This window comes from Nematostella vectensis, chromosome 4, assembly GCF_932526225.1.
Source record: "Nematostella vectensis chromosome 4, jaNemVect1.1, whole genome shotgun sequence".
In the NCBI taxonomy this organism is placed as follows: domain Eukaryota; kingdom Metazoa; phylum Cnidaria; class Anthozoa; order Actiniaria; family Edwardsiidae; genus Nematostella; species Nematostella vectensis.
Genome location: NC_064037.1, coordinates 9077519 through 9103774, shown reverse-complemented (window position 1 = coordinate 9103774; position 26256 = coordinate 9077519). Strand labels below are relative to the sequence as shown.

Sequence of the window (26256 nt, the reverse complement as noted above, 5' to 3'; positions counted from 1 at the left end):
TCGGACGGATGGGTCGGACTTTGGCAATCCACCTATACGGCGGTAATCCACCTATACGAAGACAGCGTTCATTTAATACGTACACTTAATTCAAACCATCAGATTATAAGGACATAGTCGTATTTGTTTTACTCACCTGGAGGTTTCGTTGGGCGTGCTATTGGACGAGCTGGGGTAGGCGGCTTGGGTCTGAGAGGTGCTGATGAAGAAAGAGACGTTGAACATGATAGGGAATTTAAAAAAAAATTATCGCTGAATTACAATCCCAGTAACAATTCTTTGGTATATAACTTGAAAGGTTTTTAGGAAATTTGCCTTTCCCTGAATAAAATACCATTCCCTGGCCATATTCTTATGCATAGCATGGGGGTTGATGGGGGGCTTTTTATAATGAGCTGCATTTTTTTATGGGAAAAAGAATAACAATGTCTCACGTACCTCGGCAAGCACTCTTAGCGATCACATTAATCACAGACACCAAGTTCCTGAATCCAGAAGTAAAGAGATACCCTGGTCTTGAGACGATCTGCTTCATTTGTCGTACGCGGTATCGTCGACCAATTCCAAGCGTCATGACGTTAACCCTGCGTCGCACTAGCGCTTTAGCGGCGCCGCGAACACGATCTTGCGAGAGTCCGTCCGTCAACACAAGAAGCACGCGCCTTCGACGGTAACCCGCACGACGGCTAAAGAGTTTCCTCAGGGCGTACTTCATGGCTTTCCCAGTGTAAGTTCCGCCTCTAATGTACCGGATTCGCTTGATTGCTTGTAATACTGAGCGGAGGTTGCGGTAACGCCGGAAGCCTCCTACCAAGTAGCTGCGCGAGGAGTAGACAATGAGCCCGATCCTCGCTCGTCGCGGGGACACGTGAAAAGTGGACACGAGGCGTTTGACGAACTCCAACACCCGGCGGAAGTTACCGCGGCCGTGCTTCTCAATGCTATTGGACGAGTCAATCAGAATACCCAAGTCGATCTTTCCGTTGCATACTAGAAGCAAGAGGGATGAGAGTTAGAATTTTAGTTCATAAGGATAACAGCGAAAAACTCATGCGTAACCAACCTATTCGTGGTCGTTTAGTTGGTCGAGCAGTTGGTCGTATGGGCTTCACTGGCCTCACCGCTATAAAAAAAAATAAGGACACAGTAAATAAGAAGAACCTGATGAAAATCAACGCAGTACCAAAAAAAAAAACAAGATCAAACTTCCTTATGCCACACCGTATGCAACATTTATCACAACAAGAAAAAAACTCTCACAGAACACATAACGCATGACAATTTTGTTACTTACGCAGTCCAAAGCATCGCTTCCTCTTGCTTAGAATCTGGCGCCTGTTAAAAGCTATATTGTAGACCTGCATACATGAGATTCTTCCACGGAAATAGCGCCTGCCTTTACGTCCCATCATTGCCGGGCGATCAGTGGCTAACAGTACTCGGCCTAAACGTGTTTTTGCAACTTGATCACCGTTGATAAACAGTTTAGCCCAGCCGGACCAATAGTTGTAAGTGACTCCCACAAACTGCCAGGTTCGCAGCCTTATTCCCCGGGCTGCAAGACGAGGAAGTCTGCGCCGGCCTTTCAGAAGAGTGAAGCGCGCCAATAGGGTTCTAGTACCACTGACAGAGAAGTCCACACCGTAGCTGAATATTGGACCTCCGCGCTCCACGTAGACCCACGCAAGTAAAGTGATGGATCTTTTGGCGTAGAGTTTGCCGCGATTTGGGAAACGAATGAAACTACCAGCACGGCCTGAGAATTGGGTAGAGGTTTCTCGGTGCTTGTCAGGACCGCGCGCGTATCGGACGCGTCCGGGAGCTCCTGAAGGGTTTGCGTTTAGGCTGATGTCTCTGCCACGTGTGAGTGACGAGAGTGGGAAGATTGCGAGTGCACGAAGTGGAGCTATTTTAAAGATAACCATGCGGTAAATGTAAAGCAATAACAAGCAAGGCAAGCAATAACAAACTCAAAATCAAACAATTCTGGCAAATAAAACAAAAATTCACAAATAAAAATCTAAAGACATGCTACGTTTTTTTGTGATCAATTACGATTCTATATTTCCAATAGTAGCTATAAATCTATGTAATACATCTGTGGATTAAATGATAAGAGCTTTTTGCAAACATTTTTTTTAAATGGCAGCAATTTCATATTGAACATGTGATTTCCAAAAGGTCTTATTAAAACGAAACCCTTAAATTTTTATAAAAATTGGTCCTCAAAACAAATCTGCTTATGGGACTTACGTCTCTTGGGGTGTGTGGTTGGCCGTCGATTTGGTAAAACTGGGCCAACAGGTATGACTACACCACCTAAATAATGAGTTAAAGAAGGGCCAAGAGGTGAGTAAACATAAAAACAACAAGCACAACTTGTATTTATTAGTAAATTTAAAATTGAAGAAGATATGTATAACATCAATCTCAAATCAATCTCTGTTCATCAATCTCAAACGAATAATACTCGATGATGCTTAATCTTATGGAATAGAGTAGCTATGTCGAATCTCACTTATCATTCATCTGCTATTGTTACGTGGTACATGTAACCTTTAGATAGCAGACGTACCTTTGCAAAGCTTTGTCTTGAGTGTTGACACCAGCGACACCATGTTCCTAAATCCCACAGTGTACACGTGTCTTCTATCCGTGGCGATCTGGAACAGTTCTGAGGTCCTGTAATGGCGTCCAACTCCGATAGCGAATGTCTCGACGCGTTGGCGCCGCAGTACGGCTGCAGCTCGCGTAACTTTATCTTTGGACTGTCCGGTGGTCAGGAGTATGACCACCCGGGCACGACCGGACGATCTTCGCAGCACTCGCCGGTAGGTGTAGCTAATGGCATTGCCCGTGCGTCGGTATCCACAGATGAGTTTCATGCTGTCGATAGTACGCATGATCTGTGCCTATGGGTAATAAAGACAATAAGAGATTTAATAAGTATCTGCATCAAGTGTGAATACTACCGATTCCTGTTAAGTTATTTAAGCGTGAAGGTTTGTTACTGTATTTAGTTGGGTCAAATTTGAAGATGAAGAATCAAAATAGGTCTACTATAAAAATCTGAAGAAGCCTTAGCGAAAGTGTGATGGAATATGCTTTAAAATGACTAGATGTGCACATGAGTTCGTATCAAAACGTTTGACATCCTTTCCAAAGAGTTTTGGGAGATGGGCCCAAAAGGATGCTTATTATATAGCACAAGTCTTACCTTTGACATGCGAGAGTTGAGAGGAATCGCGATCTTGGCGGTTTGCGCATACACCACCACGCTAACCCGTGCGTACCGCGGGCTCACGCGCACCTCGCTAATGAGGCGCTTGACGAAATATTTGACGCGCATGAAGTTTGCAATGGTATACCGCTGGTCGCTTCCACATGCGTCCACGACGAATGACAAGTCTTTGCGAACCTTGCAGGCTATGAAAGAGGCAAAACGTGAGAAAACACAGTTTGGACAAATGATTATTCATGGTTATGGTGAAGTTATTTATTCGGGAATCAAAGAGTTTTGAGGATCTGCCTGTAATTTTGCATCTTAACTTTTTAGCCGTCTTAAACTGAGACTATAATATTTTTATTGCACTTGACACGTTTATTAAGGTTGGTTCTCACTGGGACGCAAGCACAAACGGAAGCGCAACACAAATGAGAATCAGTCAAACAAGAGTAAGCGCAAGAAAATCAAGTAGTTGCGTTCTTATGAGCTCATTCTTGCGCATGCCTTCGAGTGAGAATCGGAAAATTGCGTGCGCTGCGCTTGCACTTACGTCCGAGTAGGGACCGACCTTTAGAGTAAGCGCAAAACATCTACTGATCGCGGTACATTACATCCTTAATGTTTCTACTGTCATTTGATATTGATACACAATTTTGTTTCATTTACTTACTTGGTCCTGATGGCCCCGGGCATTGTCCTAGAAAAATAAAAGTAAAAAGTGAACAAATGTCTTTGCATTGATCGTATTGAGTAACCGACCCTTTTGAGACACTTTTGGGAACATACATCGCAATTCTGAAGCAAAATTTTAACTACGAATCCGCAAAATATCAAACGGGTGGCTTTATTTGTAACAATACGATTACCTTTGCACTTTCTGAAGCACCTCTGCTTGCGTCTAGCAATTTGTCTTGGCGTCAAGGCTACATCATAGACCTGAACACAGGATACCCGGCCCAGGAAGAACTTCCTATTGTCTTGGCTTGCTCCCATACGAACCGGCGAGCTTGTTGCAAGTTTGAACCGGCCAATCCTGCGGCGTGCGACAACGCGGCTATTAATATAAAGCCGCGCAATGCCTGTCCTTTGATCATACGTTGCGCCAACATACTGCCATTTGCGAGGCCGTATTGCACGCGTGGTGACCGCTAGTACATTACGGCGACCGCTACGACGCGTGAAAACGACTGTCAATGTCCTGGAGCCTCTCATCGCGAACTTGACACCGCGGCCTTTGGGATTGTAGCTGAATATCGGTCCCGCCCGTCCCATTTGGTATACCCAGGCGAGGATTGTCATAGAGTTTCTTGTATCCAGTCTTCCGCGGTTGGGGAAGTGCATAAAGCTGTTAGGGCGACCGTAGAATTGGTACGAGCCGCCAGGTTTGCGGTCGGGGCCTGGAGCTGATCTGACCCCCCTCATCACGCCGGGGGGGTTGCCGTACATACTGAGGTCACGTCCTCTAGTACGGAAGGTAAGAGGGTAAAACGCAGATGCGCGAACGGGTCCTGCAAGGAAAATTAAGGAATGAAAATAAGTATGTATGTGTAAAGGCTTATTTTAAACGCGAGTCGATGTAAACTTTTAATTCAAGAAAACTTCAGCTCGATGGCTTAAGGTAAAGTGAAGGAACAGAGTTTTATACACTAATTTTGTTCATTAAATTAATGTCTACAATTCCTAAAAAAATATTTATTCGAACGAAGAGAGGTTCATAATTTCTAGCAATACCGCGGCTGTCAGCTTCCTTCATTATTGAGGTTGACACTTATTTTTTTTGAAAGGCAAAATAAATAGTTACCGTACAGTTGTAGTTACCGTTACTTCACCTATGGAAGGCATTATACTGAAAAATTATTAACACATGTCTCGCTGTATTTCGTGCTGGGTACTCACCTTGAGGCGTTGGCTTTTTGGTTGGCTTTTTGGTCGGTCGTTTCGTCGTTGGTACTGGTCGAGGTGGTACTTCAAAGAAAAACAGTGTTATCATAAATAATAAATAATATTGCAAGCCCTATTGGGCAGTAAGGCAAAATAAATATTCAAGAACTCTTCAAAATATATAAGTAGATTTTTACGGAGCAGGAGTTTCTCTTCCCCTTTTTCTCCTCGCCCCTCACCTAATTCATTCCACATCTCGTTTCAAAAATTAACAAAGCAAAGCAATATAAAAATTTGCAATGCAACCCTTATGCCAATATATTTCTATGAGTAACTTACTTGGTTTAAAGCAAGTAGTTCTAGCTTTCGCGATCGCTTTTCTGCCAAGAGCTCTGCTGTAGATCTGAACACAGGAGATTCTTCCCTTGAAGTAACGCCTGTCCCCTTTCTTCGCACCAATCCTGATCGGACGATTAGTAGCGAGTCGAATCCGTCCTAATCTCTTCACCGCTACCGGCCTAGAGTTTACCCAGAGTTTTGCAACGCCAGTGTGGTAATCATATGTAGCACCGACGTAATTCCAGGCCTTGTATTTAAGGCGGCCCCCTACCGCTATCAGACCAGGCGTGAAGGCACCGTTGCGGCGAACAAAACGCACGAACAGAGTACGAGGCTTTACCATCCACAAGTGAACTCCCCATCCAGGCCCGCGACGATAGTTGACTATGGGCCCAGCCCGACCCTCATGGTACACCCAAGCAAGAATTGAAATAGACGTCACAGGGTCTAGTTTGTTGCGATTCGGGATATCTACGTAACTGTTTCGATTTCCGTAGAACTGCGTTGAGCTGTCTCTGCGACCGTCGGGTCCTCTCGCTGGACGTACGCCGACTAAGCGGCCAGTTGGGTGACGACGTCGGGATACTTCGCGACCACCATTTTTGCGATCGAGTGGGTAGATGGCGACAACCTTTCGTGGCCCTTAAAAGAAACGTCAATCAAAGTTAACATCAACTGCTTTTGTTCAAGACAAACAAAACAAAATGAATGTTTGATCTTACTTGGTGGAGCGGGAGTCGGTGTAGGGGGAGCTGAAAAAATAAAAGAGATTTTAGTGATGGTGTACAAGGTAATAAATCAATATTCTTCAAAGGGGCCTTTAGAATAACATTTTTGTTTGGCTTTTGCCATCCATGTCAACAAATTTCAAAATAGCTACTCACTGGAACATATATGCAACGCGATAAAATTTTATTACAAATCACAGATTAATCTAAAAACTTTTTCTCTCGAAGATTTTCGCCTTACGCGGAAACAATTCGAAGAACGGTTGAAGTCTAGCGCTTAACGCCTTTCAGCATACATACTTTTTTCGCTGACGTTTCGAGCATTGGCCTTCGTTTATAAGCCTTTAACCTTACCCCTGAAACAAACACGCGACTGGCGTTTTATCTCGCGTCCATTCAGCGCTCGGTTGAAAATCTGCAGACAGGCGATCCGTCCGCGGAAACTATTCCGAGAGCCGCGTATATGACCAATGACAGCTGGGAAGTTAGTGGCTATTTGGAAGATGCCGATCTTGCGCTGGACCATAGGTGTGGAGTCTCTCCAGAGAGTTGCAAGTCCAGTGTTGTAGTCGTATGTCGCCGCGATGTAGTTCCACTGCCCGCGACGTATCCCGGATGCACGGACAGTAGTCACGTGACGCCCGTTTCGTGGCACGAATTTCGCTAAAACGAAAATTAATTTGGTGCTTAAAACAGACAGCAATAGACAACACAAAGTCCAACCAAGCCATAGGTTTACTAAAAGAACCCTTTTTAGCCACACCCTTGATATTGTCTTTAAACAATATTGGAAGAGAGATTACGAGAAGAAATGTCAAAGTAACTACATAAAATCTTATGGTTAGATACCGAATTCAATCGAAAATATCCAATCAGCTCTCAATCAGCCGATGTCAATGGTACATTTGGTACATCATTAGGATGACAAAATGACGGCTGACATTGGCTTTTAAACAATACGCCTTACCTAGTAACGTGTTTGCAGATGCCATCCACAAGTGCACGCCTCGCCATCCCTTAGGATCATAATGGAATATCGGGCCACTACTCTGGGGGTTAACCCACATGATTATAGTTATTGACCGCCGGGTGTCTAAGCAACGGCTTCGAGGGTAGTAGATGTAGCTGTTGGCGATACCAGGAAGGAAGTATGAGCCTATAGGTAGGCCGTCCGGACCGATTCCTGGCCGAACATTGACCAGTCTTGCTGTGGGGTTCCTGTTAGGTGAGGTGTCCCGGCCACGTGTTACCAGATTAAGTGGATAGAGGGCAGAGGCACCATACATGCCAGTCACTGCAAAGAAGCACTCACATCAATGTTCTGCAATACCTTTTCTAGAGGTACCACAAAATGATGTTGTTTGTTCGAGTATCAAGAAAGATCAGGGTTAGTTTGATTAAAATATTTATATTTGTTCTTTTATTGATGGTTAGTCGAAAAATTTAAACTTTTTGGGGGGCTTTTTCGTTGAGCAGGGTTTTTATTAGGCACTAGCTGGCTTTTTTTGTCATGTAGAGGGGTTTCTTTCTTTGGACTAATGCGGGTTTTTAGTCAGTCAGGGCTAGCAGGATTACCCCTCGCCCCTCTCACTCAAAAGCTAAATTGTCAGCCCCACAACCTGAAGTTGGTGGGAGTCGTGCGAGAGGATATCGAGGTATCACTGCATAATCTAAATGTCGGCCAAGTGTTTAGTAGACAAAGAAATGTTGGTTGCGTAAAACCAATTGTGACTGGTACAAACCTCTGCAAGCCATGTTTCGTATCATTGCTACAATTCTGACAAGGCTGCTTGCTCTTTTCCTAAAAGCGTGTTTCAAGTCACTTGCGATCTGTACCACTACGGCCCTACTGACACGCCTAGTCACTCCAATGGCGAACACCTCCACGCCTGCGCGGCGAAGCGCATGCGCAGGTCGAAGCACGCTGTCACTCGATCGACCGGAAGTGATCACGATTAAAATGCGTTTCCGGTCGCACTGGCGCCGTCCACGGAACATGAAGCGCCGAGCAGCGAGAAGTGCACGACCAGTTTTGGTTATTCGACCTCTACGGTAACGGAGTTGACTTATCGCTCGCAAAACCGTGCGCTTGCTGAAGTATCTGTAAAAGAACGAATCAGATCATTAAAGAAGTCTAGACGATATAACGTTCGTTTGAACAAGCTAATAGGCCTGAATAAAGTATAGCTGTTTTACCTGGTAAAGCTGAATCTTTGGTAAACTCTCTCACTGTACAGCACCAGAGCAACTCGTGTTTCCGAGCGTGAGACGACAAAGGACCGAACGATTCTCTTGATGAAGCCAATCACTCGTCGGAAATTCGAAGAGGAACCAGTCTCGATCAAGAAGCCAAGATCAATTTTGGCTCGACATGCTGTAAACAAGTTAAAGTATACATGATGAACAGAATATTATCACACGAAACATTATTATTTTTGGTGAGGCAGACGGAAACAGGTATGGTCCGCCAATACCTGTATATATAAAAAGATACTCTGCGTTGTGTTGACTTTTTTTAAAGTTCGCGTTACCCCTAACTGTCGACGCAGACCACAAGTTCCGATGCATGCCAGCCGGACTAATGTTGTCCGTTGCTTATTCTCTACGCTCATTTGTGGTAACTGTGGTAAATTTTGGTTTTTGAGCTTTTAGGGACGACATTGAATCTACTCTTGAGCTGTGGGTATCCTGTGTCTTACCTGGGGGTGGTCGTCTCGTTGGTGTTGGACGCTTGGTAGGCCTTGGTGGTGTTGGCAACGGGCGTGTTTCTAAAACAGGAAAAAAACAGAGTGTGTCAGTTAGATGAATGCGAAAATTATCAAGTCCGAAAAGCGTCAACTTAACTATTAGAGTGCGTGAGAGGACGGTTGGTCCAAATTGATTGATAAACTTATAAAACTCTTGTAAAAATAGCAATTTTTGTCTTTATAAATTTATTGAATCTATAACATAAACCAAATTATAAGGAACATAAAATTATTTCCCTTTATCATACTTCGTGCAACAACAATTCATGGCTGGTTTATAAAATATATAAGACTTAGAGAAACTCTGGAGAGAAGATTCCTGTTTGAAACAGGAAAATACGATTGTATTTGGAATGTTTTAGAAGGAACGTCTCACCGTGTAGATATATAGTTGAACATAAAGATGCTTGAAACAGTATGACTAAATACTCACTGAAGCAGAGTCTCTTGGCCATCTGTATCTGTCGTAACGAAAGCGTCCGACCATAAACTTGCATACACGTAATGCGGCCACGGAACACGCGGTTATCGCCCTTTATTGCACCCATACGGGCTGGGTAGTTAGTAGCTAGCTTGAACCTCCCGATGTACTTCCTTGCGACCACGCGATTGTTCACGAAGAGGCGTGCAACGCCTGTCCTGCCATCGTAGCTTGTGCCAACAAAACTCCACGCGCCGATGCGGATCTTGCTGTAGGTGATTGGGCGCGTCGAGCGCAGAGTTTTACGCATCTGGAACCTGGCGAATAACTCGGTGGGCCGTGTCATCCATAGGTGAACCCCAAATCCTCTCGTCTTGAAATTGAATATCGGCCCGACAGGTCCTTCTGGGTTTATCCAGGCTAGTAGGGTGATCGAGCGGCGAGCATCAATCTTTCCATTATTAGGGAATTCAATATAGCTGTCGGAGCGACCCTTAAATCTAAATGAGCCGCCAGCACGGTTGTCCGGTCCGACAGCTGGTCGTATGTTGGCCATTCTACCTGACGGGTTTTTGCTTCGGCTGATGTCTCGGGCACCGTAGCGGACGTTCAGAGGGTAGAAAGCAAGAGCTTGGGGTAGACCTGTAAAATGGGTTAAACAAAGATTTGTTAGGTCATTGTGGGTTTTTGGCTTTGGTTTAAACCAACAGTGCAAAAAAAGAAAATAGAAGTACTTACGTGGAGGTTGTGTTGGTGAAGGAATAGGTCCTAAGAAAAAATAACAAATTTCAGTGAATAAGTATCAACACTAAACGATGCATTTTGCAAAAAAAAATATTAGTATTGAGATAGCACAATAATTGTACCAGTTTCACCTTTGACAGTCAGTCAGTAAAGTTAGAACGGTTTCTTTACACAATATGGACATTTAAAAAAAGATTGCGCATGTGCACTGAAAAGGATACTAAAGAAGCCACCATTTCGTACAATAGCCGTCAGCTTCTTGCATTTCGGGTCTACTTTCCCCCTATTCAAAACACTAATACTGAGAGACCAGAATCCACACCTCCAAGATCATGCGCCATGCGCATCGTGAAAGCTCGCTGGGAGGACATCTACACATTTCAATTAAACTTTACAAAAAGTCGCATTAAAGATTAAAAAGTCTCACTTGATATTTTGTTTATTATTACGCTAAATATTAGGAAATCTCTGTTATATTTGCTAAGAAATTTGTTTTTTGGAACATTTTTCCTTCCTGTCCAGAATATGTGTATTACCTGGTTTGCTACAGAGGTGCTTCATCTTGTGTATCTGTCGTCCATGCAGCGCCTCATTGTACACCTGCACACAGTGAATCCTTCCGCGGAATCCCAGACCCATGTAGGCGGGGCGGCTAGTAGCCAATCGGATACGGCCAATCTTTCGGGAAGCAACGGGTCTGGAGTTATACCATACTGTTGCTATCTGCGTACGGTGATTATAAGTAGCCGCTACGTAATTCCAGGTTTTTGGACGTAACCGTCTTGCATATACGGCCCGCGAGGGTAGACCATTTCGCTGATCAAACCGTGCATAAATAGTTCTCTCGGTACGCGCCCAGAACTTGACACCGCGGAAGTACTCGAAGATAGGTCCGCGGCGTATGGGGTTAACCCATGCGATAATGGTAATGGACTTACGCGCGTCCAGGTTCCCATTATTGGGAAAGCGGATGTAGGAAGTCCTGCTGCCACGGAAGTAGGTTGACCTGTCCGGACGACCGAAAGGACCAGGTGCGTACTTGGTGTTGCGTTGCATTCCTGGAGTGTTCCTACCACGGCTGATGTCGCGACCATTAGAGCGGCGATCGAGAGGAAACACTGCGATAGGGTTAGGGAATCCTGCGAGATAAAAAGGGAAAGTTATAAGTTTATAACCTCATGCCGTCGGGTTATTAAAAAGTGGGTTTAAACACTAACTCGGACGAGGCTTTGTTGGTCGTTTTGTTGGCCTCTTTGTAGGTAGAGTTGGTAAAGGTGCTGAAACAAAGAAAAAGTGGTTAGAGAAAAACTTGCAAATATTACACGGAGTTTCGTCATTTACTCACGGTTTTGCTTAACAGAATTAACGTATTTTCCAACCCTGTAAGATGGTATTGCGGCACCCACTACCCTCCCTATTAGGATTCATAACCAATCCCTTTTACCCAGCACGTGCTGCGTCCTCTCTATCCACAACCCCTCTTCAAGTACCGATCCTTTTACCCTAGGTGTATTGGCACGAATACTCCCTCTTGATGACTCTGAAGGCGACTTGTGTGGCGAACACAATATTATCGGAATAAAACCCAAACAACACTGTAACGCAAGTCGGCTCCATACTACTTACTTTCACATGTCTTCCTTGCCAAGCTCTTCACAATGGCGCTCAAAGAAGTAAAGCTTGCCTGGTAAACTTGGCTTGGATGCGAAGCAATCAAGATCAGCTCATTTCGACTTACAGACATTCCAACACCAACAGCAAAGATCTGTACTCCTTTTCTTTTCAGTGCTTTACTCGGCTTCAAGACATCATCACTCGACTTGCCATCCGTGATAAGCATGAGCACCTTACGGCGCTTGCGACCGTAGCGACGGAACAGCCTGCTTGACGCCAAGCGTAAGGCGCGGCCAGTAGAAGTTCCACCGCGCAAAAAGCGCAATCTCTTGACGGCGTGGGCGGCACGTCTTGCTGATGTGTAGCGGTTGAAGTCGAACGCAACGCGAGGGCGGGAGGAATAGACGATGGCCGCTACACGGGTTGAAGTCCTGGAGATGTGGAAAGACTCAACAAGTCTTCGGATAAAGCCCTTTACGCGCTCGAAGTTTACCTTTCCTACGCTGCTTGAAGCATCGATAGCGAACACGAGATCAATATTTGTATTGCACCCTGGAAAACAAATAACAGGAATGTGTTATTGATATGGCTCAGATAGATAGTTATGTGTTCTTCTTTTACAATATCAGAAAACGTAACTTACTGTAAGGCCTTGGCGTTGGTACTGAAAGAAGAAATAAAAAAATAAGAAGAAGAAATTACAACGAGTGCAATGCGATACCGACTCCCGAAACACAATAGTATCAGACATCGAAGATCTATTATCTTGACACACATATTTCAATTATTGGTATCCCGAAATCAACCGCAAATCCTTTTACCAATATCTCAAATTTTTACTCTTAAGCATTAAAATTTATAGTATTTTTACTTATGCTCACAAGCTAAACTGCCAAATTGCGAGCTAGGGAGCATAATAAATGATGCAGGGGTTATAAAATCAACGTTAAGAAAAGTGTACAAAGATTGCTAAGTGTATACCATGTCAAGGGTATACTACATTTACTTTACACCATGTTAGGGGTATACTACAGTACTTCACACCATGTCAAGGGTATACTACAGTACTTCACACCATGTCAGGGTATACTACAGTACTTCACACCATGTCAGGGTATACTACAGTACTTCACACCATGTCAACGGTATACTACAGTACTTCACACCGTGTCAGGGTATACTACAGTACTTCACACCATGTCAGGGTATACTACAGTACTTCACACCATGTCAGGGTATACTACAGTACTTCACACCATGTCAACGGTATACTACAGTACTTCACACCATGTCAGGGTATACTACAGTACTTCACACCATGTCAACGGTATACTACAGTACTTCACACCATGTCAAGGGTATACTACAGTACTTCACACCATGTCAGGGTATACTACAGTACTTCACACCATGTCAAGGGTATACTACAGTACTTCACGCCATGTCAGGGTATACTACAGTACTTCACACCATGTCAAGGGTATACTACAGTACTTCACACCATGTCAGGGTATACTACAGTACTTCACACCATGTCAAGGGTATACTACAGTACTTCACACCATGTCAGGGTATACTACAGTACTTCACACCATGTCAAGGGTATACTACAGTACTTCACACCATGTCAAGGGTATACTACAGTACTTCACACCATGTCAAGGGTATACTACAGTACTTCACACCATGTCAAGGGTATACTACAGTACTTCACACCATGTCACGGTATACTACAGTACTTCACGCCATGTCAACGGTATACTACAGTACTTCACACCATGTCAAGGGTAATACTAATTCTCACCAGAATTGTACGGTCTACATGCAAGCCCCTTCATCCGGACCATCAGTCTTCCCATTGCGATACTTCTAAACCTCGTAGTGAAAACGTGTTTACGGTCCGAAGCCACTAATGTTAACTGGCGCCGCTTGATACGTGGCCCAATACCCAAGACGAATATCTCCACGCGTCGCTTACGCAACGCAGCAGCGGCGCGCGATACGCGATCCTGTGAGATCCCGTCAGTGACGAGAACGAGAACACGCTTGCGATTGCTAGAGCCGCGTCCACGGAACAGACGGCGTCCAGCGAAGGAGAGGGCGTTACCAACCCTTGTACCTCCTCTAGGGAATCTGGGGAGTTGGTAAACATTATTAACGAGGAAGGAAACATAGGGTTTAGTGCGAACAAAAAATGTCGATGCTTTCCTTATATCAGATTGTCATTCATTGTTCTCGGGTTTGATAATGGTAGATCACAATAATGCATGCTTAACGTTACTGATGATCAAAGCGCAGCAATTTTCACGAAATATCATTTATGCCCTTCCAGTGATTGGCCATGGATCGAGAGCTTAAATCACGCAAGTATTTGAAATCATACCCACTTACCTAATTTGGTCGATAGCCCTATAGATGCTTCGTCTGTTACTAAACCGCTTGAAGTTGAAGATGAGATGAGCTTTTGTAGAAAAGAGGACAACGCCAACTCGAGTTTGACGTCGACTCACTGGGAAGAAACTCACGAACGATTTGATGAAATCGATCAGTTTACGGAAGCTTCCTCGGGAGTGGTGCTCAATGCTGCCTGATCCGTCCAACAGAAAACCGAGGTCTACACGAGACTGACAAACTAGACAAAAAAAAAAGGAATATAAAGTTTAGAAATTTAAACTTCACACCAGGAGGATAATGCTGTCAGATTTTTCCGCTACTAGTTTGAGTTTGTTCATTTTACTACTGGGATTATATTTTCTTGCTCTCGCCTTTGAACCGATAATTATAGATTTTCTAAGGTTTTCTAATTCCCCAAAACACACACAATTTAAATCATAAGCTTTCTTTCGTTTTCAGCCGTGTAATGACTGCCTTTATAAAGTGCCTTTGCTATTTAGCATTTTATGGCGTGAATGTGTTAATCTATCTGTTTACGATGTTAAAGTAACCCGGCACAACAATTTGTGTCGCTGGAGTACTTTATGGTATACCATTAACATTGCTTCAGAGGTTAACAATTTCCTCTGGAAGTGTATAAAGTGCCTCGATATATAAAGATGGTATGCTACTTTCAAAATAAGATGCATACCAGGTCGATTGGGCGGCTTGGTTGGTATTACGGGTCTTTTTGTTGGTACTACTGGACTCTTGGTAGGTACTAAAAAGGTGAAAAACAAAAAATTAGAAAATCATTATTCTAAAAACGTAGACGGCTCACCAACTGTAAGACCGGTAACTTAAAGAAAAGGATGGCGGTTCACTAGCTGATAGATCAAGTTATAGTATACAAGCTATAATATGCTACCCAATCTGCAAACAAGCAAAAGCTATATCTTTAAGAAACTTTTCAGAGCGGAAAAGTATTGATACTCACCTGATCTCCAGCAAGCTCTCATTCGCTGCTGGATCTCTCGCGCATTCAGGACTCGCGCAAACACCTGCAGACACGCGACGCGCCCACGCAAGTACCGACGATCTCCTGGCTTAACACCAACAGTAACGGGGTAGTTCGTGGCCAGACCATTACGGAAATAGCCCACGCGCTTGCTCCCAATACGCCTTGCGTTATTCCATAGATTCGCTACACCATTCTTGTGACTGTAGGTAAGAGCAATGTAGTTCCAGCTCCTCGGCTTCACGCGGCGACTCTTGACAGGCGGGGCAACTCGGCCGGCCCGTCCTACAAGATAGCCCGTCACTTTATTGGTGCGCGTCATCCAAAGACCGACACCTCGTCCACGCGGATTATAATGGACAATGGGGCCACGTCCTTCGGGGTAAACCCATACCAGAATGGTGATTGACTGCTGCGTATCAAGGCAGCCAGAGTTGGGGATGCGAACGTAGCTGTTAGATCGTCCTCGAAGGTACAGTGCGCCCTTTGGATGTCTGTCCGGTCCGGTGATGTACCGGACGTTGTAGAACCTGGCCGGAGGGTTTCTGTTACGACTCACGTCTTTTACACCTGTCTTGCCGGTCAGCTCATAAAGCCCGACAGCTCCACGATGAACAATTACTGTAAATAAAACAATGATGATCATGAACAGTGGATAATACCTCAAGCTTGATACTTCGTGAACAAAACCTTACATTTTTCTAGACGAGACACGAAAGGTAAGAGCTTACCTCTGGGTGAGTTGCATATCTTATTCTTGAGAGACACGACAATCTTAATCAAGGACCGATACCGCACACTGATCACATGGCGTCGAGTACTAGCGATCTGAGTCATCTGTCTGGCGGTTCTACCTGTAACCACTACATACGTCTCCACGCCAACGCCTGTTAGTCCTCTTGCTGGTCGCAAAACTGAGTCCACGGATCGTCCTCTAGTGATCACCACAAGGACTCTCTTCCTGCCGCACTGAGGACGTCCAGTGAACAGGTACTTCTTAACATAGTTAAGCGCTCGACCAGTGCTCCTGCGACCCCTAGTGGCGCGGATCCTGCCCAGGATTCGGTAGACACTCCTACGTCCGGTCGCACGGGTGAGGGATAGAATACGTCGGGCACGGGACGAGTAGATCACGACACCGACTCGAACAATTCGTCTGGAGACCGTAAATCGTCGAGTCATTTCTCGGATGAATCGGCGGATGTAGGGGATGTTCTTTCCACCAACAGCCCTCGACACGTCGATAAGGAACCCAAGATCGATACGACGTCGACATACTGCAGAAAAAATGACAATTATTTTTTTTTCTGCTAAACAGCCAAAATCGACTCGATGTTGACACTGAATAATATGTCAAATAAACATTAGAAATGGAATTATTCGCAATATCATTTGGCGACCATTTGGTGATAAGTGGGAGCTATCTTAAACATTTGTGTACCTTTGGGTGGAGGCGTTGGTGATTTTGTTGGGACAGTTCTTGGAGTAGGCTTTGGTTCTGAAAGCAAGTTTAATTGCTCAGTCGTGTTTCAAACGTATAATACACCTCTAACCTAAGTATCCACATATCATATACGATACTGTGTAGCAGTAAATCTTACTTGTAGGTCGGGGTTGCGGGGAGCACGCCATGTTCTTGATCCTTCGGATGAGAGTAGGCAATTGTCTGAAGGCCACCGTGAACACGTGACTTCCATCGCTTGCAATCTGTTTCAACTGTTTCTTCCTGAAACGCTTGCCAACAGCGATAGTAAAAACTTCAGCTCCGGCATTGCGCAGCTGAAGCGCAGGTCCCTTAACGCTATCTTGTGAGATACCGTCTGTAAGCAGTATCAGTACCCTTTTGCGACCTTTTGGCTTTCGTCCGCTGAAAAAGTATCTTCTGGCGTACCTAAGAGCTTGTCCAGTTCTCGTCCCTCCTGCCGGATAGCGTACATTGCGTATTTTGCCCATAATTGCACGCTTGCTCGTATATTGATTTAAGCGGAATATTGGGTATGATCTTGTGCTATAGAGAATCATTCCAACGCGAGTATGTCGACGGGAGATTCGGAAAAAGCTGACCAGAGACTGTACGAACTCGATAAGGCGACCGAAGTTGTCTTTCCCATGCAAGACGATACTGCCAGATCCGTCGACAAGGAGACCAAGGTCGATAGGTCTGTTGCAAACTACGAAATGTAACATAAGAGGTACAGAATAAGGATTTACAGTCTAAAAAGTGGATGGATGGAATAACTACTTACGCCCAACAGGAGTAACAGTCGGTTTTGGTGGGGTTCGAGCTGAAAGATAGAAGGGACTTAGACACACGCGAGAGGGAAGTATCATGTTAACAAATGCAAAGCTGGACCCGATACTTACGAGGTTTTGTTGGTTCTTCTACGGAAAAAAGAAAAGAAAATGATTAATTTTTTAATATAGCTAGTTGGGTAAGTCAGCTGCGTAGCCAGGATTTTTAACAGGAGGGGGCCCAAAAGGCCCTTTCAAGGCATTTTCTCCTGCATTTTAGATGTCTCATACATTTACTGTATTTCTGGCTGCTAGAAGGGGGGGGGGAGGGCGGGCCCCCTGGGCCACCCCCTGGCCACGTCCCTGGGCAAAGTACAACACAACCACTATTTACAAACCTTCCCGGAAGCATCTTCTTTCGGCTGCACGAATCTGTAATGCAGTAAGTGCTTTGCTGTACACTTGAAGACAGAAGAGCCTTCCACGGAAATAACGGCCATCGCCCCGCCGCGCACCCACTCTTACGGGATAGTTCGTCGCAAGCTCAAATCTACCTATTCTCTTTCTCGCAACAGGCCTTGAGTTGATCCAAATAATGGCATTTCCAGTCCTATAGTCGTAGCTTACACCGACATAATTCCATGCACGGTACTTGAGAAGTTTAGTAGTTGTTGATATGTGTGGGGTATGTTTCAAATCGCGTCTAACAAATCGGACGAAGAGGACACGAGGTCGCACCATCCAAACGTGGACTCCGAATCCCCGGATGTTGTAGTTGAAGATGGGGCCTGATCTTCCGGTGTGGTAGACCCAAGCGAGAATGGTAGTGGATCTTCTAGTGTCCAGCTTCCCACGATTCGGGATCTCGAGGTAGCTGTTGGAGGTTCCACGGAATTCTGTTGAGCCGTCCCTTCGACCATCTGGGCCTCGGCGGAAGCGTGTGTTCACCAGGCGACCGGTAAAGCTGTGCCGCGTGACGTCACGAGCACCATGGATACGGTCCAGTGGGTAGACGGCGACAACATGGGGTAGTTCTGTTTCGAGCGAGTTTGAATCTCGTTAATAAATAATTTATACAGATATCGTTACACCTGATTAAAGTTTTCACTATTACTTCAGCGATATCATAACCTTGATCAAAAGAAACCAAGGAGACACTATATTCTAAAATGTCAAGCCACCCAATTGTGATATCATTTCTCCATATTACGGTGGGTATGGATAAAATAAATCGACGTACCCATGTTGTTCTGGCCATATATAGGCTCACTTGTTTGGCATGGCCTTTACAATTAATTATGTGAATTTGTTTTAAATGGTTTTACTTACTGGGTAAAGTTGGTGTCGGTGGAGGTGCACCTTAAGAACACAAAGAACACATGGATTAATACCATGAACAAACAAATAGGGACTGAGTAGAGATATGGCAACACGATACGACTTTGACAATGACATTCTTCGTGTGAAGGACACCAGCGACATTCCTGACGTTTATTGAAATGGCCCATATTTAAATGTATAATTCGATGTGTTATGCCATCGAATGGCGAAGCTGGAAATAGAGAGGTAATCAAAATAATTAAAAATAAGCAAGTGCAATGGCAAGACTTACCGCGTAAGCAGACTTTCTTGAGAGCTTTGATTCTTGGGCCAGTTAGAGCGACGTCGTAAACATGAACACAGGAAATACGTCCACGGAAGTATCTACGGTCTCCGGGTTTCTTCCCCATGACCGCAGGGTGGTTGGTCGCAAGTCGGAAACGGCCAATATTACGCTGTTTAGCGGGCAGGGCATCAAGCCACAGTGTAGCTAAACCGGTGCGGTGATCGTAAGTCGCAGCAAAATAATTCCACTGTCGTCTCTTGAGTTGTCGAGTCAGGACTGATTTCGTTCGACGCCCGGACCGACGTTGAAAGGTAGCATAGAGCGTACTCGGAGCTTGGTACCAGACCCTTACGCCCTGCTTACGAGGCTTGTAATGGAAAATAGGACCGCTTCTCTCAGGATAGACCCAGCCAACGATAGTAATGGAGCGTCTAGCATCGATACCACCGTTGTTTGGGAAGTAGATAAAGCTGCTGGATTTTCCAGGAAAGAAGTATGAACCACGAGGCCATCCGTCTGGGCCAGCAGCAAGATACACCTTGAACGGCTTCCCTGCGGGGTTCTTACGAGGTCCGATATCTCGTCCTCGTGAACGTCCGTTTAATGGGTAGAACGCGATCGCTCGAGGCTCTCCTGAGAATTATAATATAATTTTTTGTTTGTTTGACCTAGATATCTGATTGGAGTCTGATGAATGTAAAGGTCAACCGGAAATGAAAATCTCATGAAGTCTAATAAACCGTGTTGCCTATTTCAACTACTCGGACGCTTTGGAGATCTCCTGAATGACTTAAAATCTAATTTAATCCATTGATTAAATTTTGTTTCTGTATCTCTTTGTCCATGAAAAATCCTAGAGAAAATACTTACGTTTTGGCTTGGTTGGACGCTTTGTTGCTGAAATGAATTAAATTGTTTTCGGTTAGAAAAATACATAACAATAATTTAAAATACATTACAATAATTTCAAATGATTATTCCTGTCTATGAATATGGAAACCATCGAAAATAGTTATAAAACTTACGTCTAGTTGGTTTTTTCGTTGGCCGAGTCGGTAGACAGATGCTTCGCTGCAGGCGTTTAACGAGGGATCGTACGCTTTTCAGCGAAGTCTTGTACACCAGTGATGCGCTAGACGCGAGCTGCCGTAGCTGTTGTGACTGACGTCTACGGAATGTTCTTCCAATACCAATCGAGTGGACCTCAACTCCCGCACGATGGAGACTTATTGCTGGGGCTTTCACTCCTCTCCTAGAAATACCATCAGTCAGGACAACAAGCACTTGCTTTCGCCCGCGTTGACGTCGGGTAAATAAGTATCGCTTGACGTAATAGAGTGCACGTCGAAGCTTGGTTCCTCCGCGAGGGTAGCGCATGTAGTTTATGGCACGGATGACGCGCAACTTTGAAGAGTACCGGTTGAAACCGAAAACCTTGAATGGCCGGTTAGAGTACAACACAACGCTCACACGAGTGCGGCGCTGCCGAAGACTGAATGCATTCAGGGTAGATTTGATCAGGTTGAGCATGCGACCAAAGTTACCCTTTCCGCGTTTCTCAATGCTGGCGGACCCATCGACAAGAAAGCCAATATCGATTCGGTTCCTGCACACTAAGAATAAGATAAAAATAAATAAAAATCGTTACGTCAGTATAAGATCGGGTATTTGATAATATGGTCTCTGATTTTCATATGATCAGCGTGGCCCGCTTATTGCAACTTTCGTAGTTCAAGTTGATAAATCTTGTAAATGTATTGACGCGAGTCAGAAAAGTGGGAACACATTGCAATGCATCTAACATCTAAAAATTTAAATACAATATTGTAGCTTGTCTTTATAATCAAATAATTAGCACAAACCTTTTGTTGGCGGTTTGGTCGGTATTGTTGGTCGTTGCGTAGGTACTAAGAACACAAAAAAAAGGATGATAAGCTACACAAAACATAAAAAAATAAGACTCATCTAACTTACCGTGTCTAAAGCATGCAACCTTCTTGGATCGTATCTCACGAGCGTTCAATGCTCTTCTATAAACCTGAAGACAGGCAACACGACCGCGGAAATACCGACGACTTCTGGTGATAGCACCTATCGCGAGGGCACCCTGAGTCGCCAAACCATACCGGAACTTCCCTATGTACCGCTGCGCGATAGGAGCCGAGTTCTTCCAGATAGTTGCACGCCCAGTTTTGTGATCATACGTTGCAGCAATGTAGTTCCATCCACGATGGGCCACCCTTCCTTTGATCAAGGGAACACGCTTTCTTCGTCGACCAATAAACCTTGCAGTTATTTCATTCGATCGAGTCATCCACAAACCAACGCCTTTACCACGCGGGTTATAATGGACAATTGGGCCACGTCCTTCAGGGTATACCCAGAAAATAATTGTGATTGATTGTTGAGTGTCTAGGCAACCGTTGTTGGGGATTCGCACGTAGCTGTTCCGTCTCCCTCTTAAGAAGATGGCACCTCGTGGATGATTGTCGGGACCGCGCATGTATCTAACATTGTAGAACTTTGCAGAAGGGTTCTTATTTCTGCTTATGTCGCGTGCCCCATATTGGCTAGTAAGTTGGTACAGCGCAACAGCTCCTCTTCTCACAATTACTGAAATAAACATTTTTAAAGTTTAATGTTAATTGGGAGAAACTGTAATCTGCCTATTTTGTTGGCGCACGATACCAACCTCGTCGTTCATGATTGCGCGGAGTAAAGCTCCTGCATAGAAGGTAAATCCTCGACTTACCTCTGGGTGAATTGCAGATCTTGTTCTTGAGAGACATGACGATCTTCATCAAGGAGCGATACCGCACAATGATCACATGGCGTCGAGTACTAGCGATCTGAATCATCTGTCTGCTGTTTCTACCCGTAACCACGACGTACGTCTCTACGCCAACGCCTGTTAGACCTCTGGCTGGTCGCAACACTGAGTCCACGGATCGTCCGCTAGTGATCACGACAAGGACTCTCTTCCTGCCGCAGTGAGGACGTCCATTAAACAGGTACCTCTTCACATAGGTGAGTGCTCGACCGGTAATCCTGCGGCCCCTGGTGGCACGGATCTTACCAAGAACTCGGTTTACGCTTCGATGGGTTCGTCCACGTACTACGGAGAGCAATCTACGCTGGCCAGACGAATAAACAACGACGCCTATACGTGTGAGTCTACTAGTGACTGTGAACCGTCGGGACATCTCCCGGATAAACTGTCGGACGTACTGCAGGTTCTTTCTTTTTACAGTGGACGAGACGTCAATAAGGAAGCCAAGATCCATTCTTTGTTTGCAGACTGAAATAAAAATATTCAAAAGTCACAACCAAAAAACATTGCTGTTCCATCGTTACTAATATAAAAAGTAGCGGGAGCCTTCATATAGGCTCAAATAATTTGAATTGCAAGATACAGAAGTATAGTAAACTATATGCAGGCGATGGGTTTTTTTACAAGTTGTCAACCCTTAATAGTCTGTGCGTTAGCTTTGAAACGCCATCAGGTTTAAAAGTTTAGTTACACACTTAAAGTTGGGCCATTTACTTACTTTTAGGGGGTGGAGTTGGGCGTTTGGTCGGAGGACGCACTGTTGGTTGTGGACCTGTAAAAAAAAATTGTGTTTTCCTATCAAGTACAGCAAACGGACAGGCAAGTATACAACGAGCTGGAGAGCTAGTCGTTTCATACATGTCTCTCCCGGCAATCATTAAGTCAGTATAACATCAGTGTGACAGTTAAACTGTATGTACAGCGTAGATCTAGATTTATATTCGGCAAGACCTATTACCTTTCCTAAAGCAGATTCGTCGAAGATGGGCTATCTGTCTAGCTTTCAATGCTTTGTCATAGATCTGAACGCAGAAAATGCGACCCCGGAAGTATCTTGAGTCACCAATACGGGCACCAAGACGAATCTTGTAGTGTGTAGCAAGATCGATCTTGCCGATGCGTTTGCTTGCAACCCGCCTAGAGTTAACAAACAGACTGGCAAAACCTGTTCTGTGACTATATGTCGCCGCGACATAGTTCCATGCTCTGTAGTTGAATCTCTTTGTTGTTACAGGTACTCGGAAGCTTCCTTTTCGAGTGACAAATCGTACAAACAATGTACGCGGGCCTACCATCCAGAGATGAACGCCCCAGCCGCGGGGGTTAAAGTTTACAATAGGCCCAGATTGACCTGTGTGGTAAACCCACGCAATTATGGTAATCGAGTTACGTGCATCGAGTCTCTGCGAAAATGGAATCTCCACAAAGCTACTTGATTTGCCTGAGAATTCAGTAGAACCGTCTCTTCTTCCGTCAGGACCGGATGCCCATTTTACACCAATGAAACGCGCTCTTGGAAGTGGAGTTCTGCCTCCACTAATGTCCCGGCCACCTCGAAGCCTGTCTATAGGATACACTACACGGGCATATGGCTTGGGGACTGAAAGGGAACAGTAAAATATTGATGGTTATACCTCCAAACGTAATTAAACGATTTCAGGGAAATTAGAATGACGTTCAATACATTCTCTTTAAAGGCAGTTACAAAGTATTCACCTGGTCGTTTGGTAGGTACAGTGACGGGTGGTATTGTGGGCACCACACTTCCTGGCCTACAAATCCTCTGTTTAATAGGCCTCAGAAGCGAGTACAGCGTTCTAAATCCAACCGAATATGCGTGCTTACGAGTGGAGGCCACCTGATACAGATCACGGCGCCTAACCTTCGGCCCGATACCAAACGCGAAAACCTCGACCCCAGCTCTCCTGAGTGCCTTCGATGGACCACTAACACTATCACGTGAGATCGCATCAGAGAGCACAAGAAGTACTTGTTTTCTGCCGCTGATACGACGGCGGAAAAACGATCCTTTAGCGAGTCGTAGGGCTGCGCCTAGATTAGTACCTCCTGAAGGGTATCTGTAATAAAGAAAAATAGTATATTAAGAAAAATTATCGAAATTTATCAGTCTTAAAACTATGGGCATTAATTAGAAGTTCAAGGGCATAGCCTTATTTCGCTGAGAGCGGGTTGGGCAACAAAACATACAAAAAAACATGGTATTACAAGCTTTAGAAATATTAGATGGTCTGAGTAGACCTGGTGGATCAGGAAAATCAGCCAACGCAAGGTTGAAGTGATATGTTTTACATCTCTTTACTTTGTACGAAACATCGCTGACATGTTTTTGCAGCAGAAAAGGCGGCGTGTTTGGTGCAATGTAAAAAAAAGTTAAAAAATGAAATATAAATATTTATAATGCCTTAACGTGGCCCGCGTCAATTTAAAAGGACTGCTTTTCCAAAAAATCACGCATTTTCACACCGCTCCCATACAATCATTATTTATTCATTATTTATTATATATTCTTTCAAATTCTTATGAAAAAAAACTAGATTCTAGATTCGAACCTAGATTCCTAGATTCGGAGTTTATTGCAATGCTAGGTTAAATCCAAACCGATTGCGGAATAAAAAAGGTTAATCGAAGGTCGAAGTTTGAAAGAAATCGACTGAAGTACAAAATAAAAAATGTGAGACTCCTCCTATTTACTAAATCGAGCTTCAAGGATCACGCCTGTGAAATATAACGATATTCGGTTGGGCCGATCTTGCTCTAAATCGCCTGTAACAATCTGAACATCTAAATATCTATGCGGGTAACGACGCATTAAGGCAATTTTGCTCTTCCAAACTCCCAGGAGCCGCAGAGCTATCTTCGAACTTCTGTTGTTTTGGATTTCAGCTGGAGTTCACAGGTTGCTGACTCTCGAGGGATTGTCGCTGTGTGCCCGTGCCACTCAAACAACGGTAGCAACGGAATTTCAAGAGCTTGAAATTCATTTTGATAAGTAATTGATAACTAAGTATCAAAACACAGTCTACAAAAAGCTAAAAGCGATAAAAATGGATGCATTTGAATTATAATTTTGGCAGAAATGTGCTGCCTACTTCTCCAAGCCTCGAAATCACGGTCGCCAAATGTTAATACTTACGTTTTTTTATGAAGGGACATATCAATTTTTACTTTTAGATGGAAGTATTCATCCTGTGAACGATTTGATTGGCAGTATGTTCATCATTCTTCAACGTCTATCTCTTCGACGTCTATCTCGAGATGTTCAGATTGTTATAGTCGATTTAGGGCAAGATCGGCCCAACCGAATATCGTTATATTCCACAGGCGTGATCCTTGTAACTCGATTTATTAATTACAGCATATTTTAGGGGAGTCTCACATTTTGATTTTGTACTATAGTCGCTTTTTTCCAAACTTCGATCTTCGATAAATCCCAATTATTCTAATATTATAGAATATATATTAATTATTATAATATGATTTAACCTAGCATTGAATTAAACTCCGAATCTAGGATGATTTTTATATGAATTTGAAAGAATTAGAGAAATTGCGTAAATAATGATTGAATGCGTGATTTTTTGGGAAAGCAGTCCTTTCGAATTGACGCGGGCCACTTTAAGGTCAAATATCTTTACAATAAATAAAATTGCGTAGCAACTGTATTATATATTATTTCGACGCTTCGGGACTGATGCCTTAATCAGGACTAACGAATTATTAAGGATAATACCTGATGTATTTGATCGCTCGAACAACTTGGCCTAGTGTACGATATCGGTGGAATCCAAATATTGTGTAAGGTCTAGACGCGAACACTGCAACCGCTACTCGCGTCTTTCGCTGTGAAATGGGAAGGAATGAAACCAAGGACTTCACAAATGTGATCAGTCGGGCGAAGTTACCGCGACCGTGGTGCTCGATACTTCCGGACCCGTCAATAAGGATGGCCAGATCAAGAGGGACTTGGCAACCTGGTGAAACCAAAATTAATTTCTTAATATAGGGCAACACAGTTTCCGTTGACCTCACATTACCTAACAAGCTGCTGTTATAGTACAGCTGGAAAACAACCGCTAAGGTTCTTAATGAGTCGCTTGATACATTAATAATAAGCGTGACCTACAAGAAAGCATGCGCGAACAAAATGGACAAATAGTAGTGCACCCCTATAATACTGTATCTTATCATACATTCCCAAAACAAAGTTTTTAGATTTGTACTCGACTGTATTGGACGGTTGAATCAATAACCGGGAAATCACTTGGACAATTCAGACGACGTGCTTAAAAACCGCTACCATTTTTTTTTTCTAGAATTGGATGTGATAATTGTAAGACATATAACTACGCCAAAAGAAAGGAACAAGTATGCTAGAAGGCAAACATACTTGTTGGTGGAAGGGGTCCTGATGTCGGTTTTGTTGGAGCCTTTGTTGGAACTGGCACTGAAAGGACAAAATAAGGTAATATCTAACCA

The 26256-nt window shown here is 44.1% G+C and overlaps 1 protein-coding gene across 1 annotated transcript in view; it reads right to left on the bottom strand.

Annotated features, from left to right (window-relative positions):
- LOC5522255 overlaps positions 1 to 26256 on the bottom strand; it is a 137609-nt gene that overhangs the window by 64895 nt on the left and 46458 nt on the right. Inside the window, exons 73-118 of the mRNA XM_048726927.1 lie at positions 26168 to 26224; positions 25511 to 25751; positions 23476 to 23837; positions 22718 to 23359; positions 22478 to 22531; positions 21682 to 22227; positions 20904 to 21542; positions 20792 to 20836; positions 19955 to 20542; positions 19800 to 19826; positions 18936 to 19562; positions 18653 to 18682; positions 17722 to 18357; positions 17456 to 17473; positions 17338 to 17376; positions 16693 to 17262; positions 16533 to 16589; positions 15823 to 16368; positions 15071 to 15712; positions 14786 to 14854; positions 14092 to 14332; positions 13505 to 13833; positions 12344 to 12364; positions 11713 to 12252; positions 11304 to 11363; positions 10623 to 11225; positions 10081 to 10110; positions 9355 to 9984; positions 8874 to 8942; positions 8371 to 8548; positions 7917 to 8275; positions 7142 to 7468; positions 6529 to 6837; positions 6169 to 6198; positions 5447 to 6088; positions 5123 to 5191; positions 4093 to 4734; positions 3897 to 3923; positions 3218 to 3426; positions 2576 to 2912; positions 2254 to 2319; positions 1295 to 1906; positions 1064 to 1123; positions 439 to 990; positions 137 to 199; positions 1 to 51 (exon numbers count right to left, since the gene is read on the bottom strand). Coding sequence (XP_048582884.1) covers positions 1 to 51; positions 137 to 199; positions 439 to 990; positions 1064 to 1123; positions 1295 to 1906; positions 2254 to 2319; positions 2576 to 2912; positions 3218 to 3426; positions 3897 to 3923; positions 4093 to 4734; positions 5123 to 5191; positions 5447 to 6088; positions 6169 to 6198; positions 6529 to 6837; positions 7142 to 7468; positions 7917 to 8275; positions 8371 to 8548; positions 8874 to 8942; positions 9355 to 9984; positions 10081 to 10110; positions 10623 to 11225; positions 11304 to 11363; positions 11713 to 12252; positions 12344 to 12364; positions 13505 to 13833; positions 14092 to 14332; positions 14786 to 14854; positions 15071 to 15712; positions 15823 to 16368; positions 16533 to 16589; positions 16693 to 17262; positions 17338 to 17376; positions 17456 to 17473; positions 17722 to 18357; positions 18653 to 18682; positions 18936 to 19562; positions 19800 to 19826; positions 19955 to 20542; positions 20792 to 20836; positions 20904 to 21542; positions 21682 to 22227; positions 22478 to 22531; positions 22718 to 23359; positions 23476 to 23837; positions 25511 to 25751; positions 26168 to 26224 — 13491 coding nt within the window. The remainder of the gene's footprint in view (positions 52 to 136; positions 200 to 438; positions 991 to 1063; positions 1124 to 1294; positions 1907 to 2253; positions 2320 to 2575; positions 2913 to 3217; positions 3427 to 3896; positions 3924 to 4092; positions 4735 to 5122; positions 5192 to 5446; positions 6089 to 6168; positions 6199 to 6528; positions 6838 to 7141; positions 7469 to 7916; positions 8276 to 8370; positions 8549 to 8873; positions 8943 to 9354; positions 9985 to 10080; positions 10111 to 10622; positions 11226 to 11303; positions 11364 to 11712; positions 12253 to 12343; positions 12365 to 13504; positions 13834 to 14091; positions 14333 to 14785; positions 14855 to 15070; positions 15713 to 15822; positions 16369 to 16532; positions 16590 to 16692; positions 17263 to 17337; positions 17377 to 17455; positions 17474 to 17721; positions 18358 to 18652; positions 18683 to 18935; positions 19563 to 19799; positions 19827 to 19954; positions 20543 to 20791; positions 20837 to 20903; positions 21543 to 21681; positions 22228 to 22477; positions 22532 to 22717; positions 23360 to 23475; positions 23838 to 25510; positions 25752 to 26167; positions 26225 to 26256) is intronic.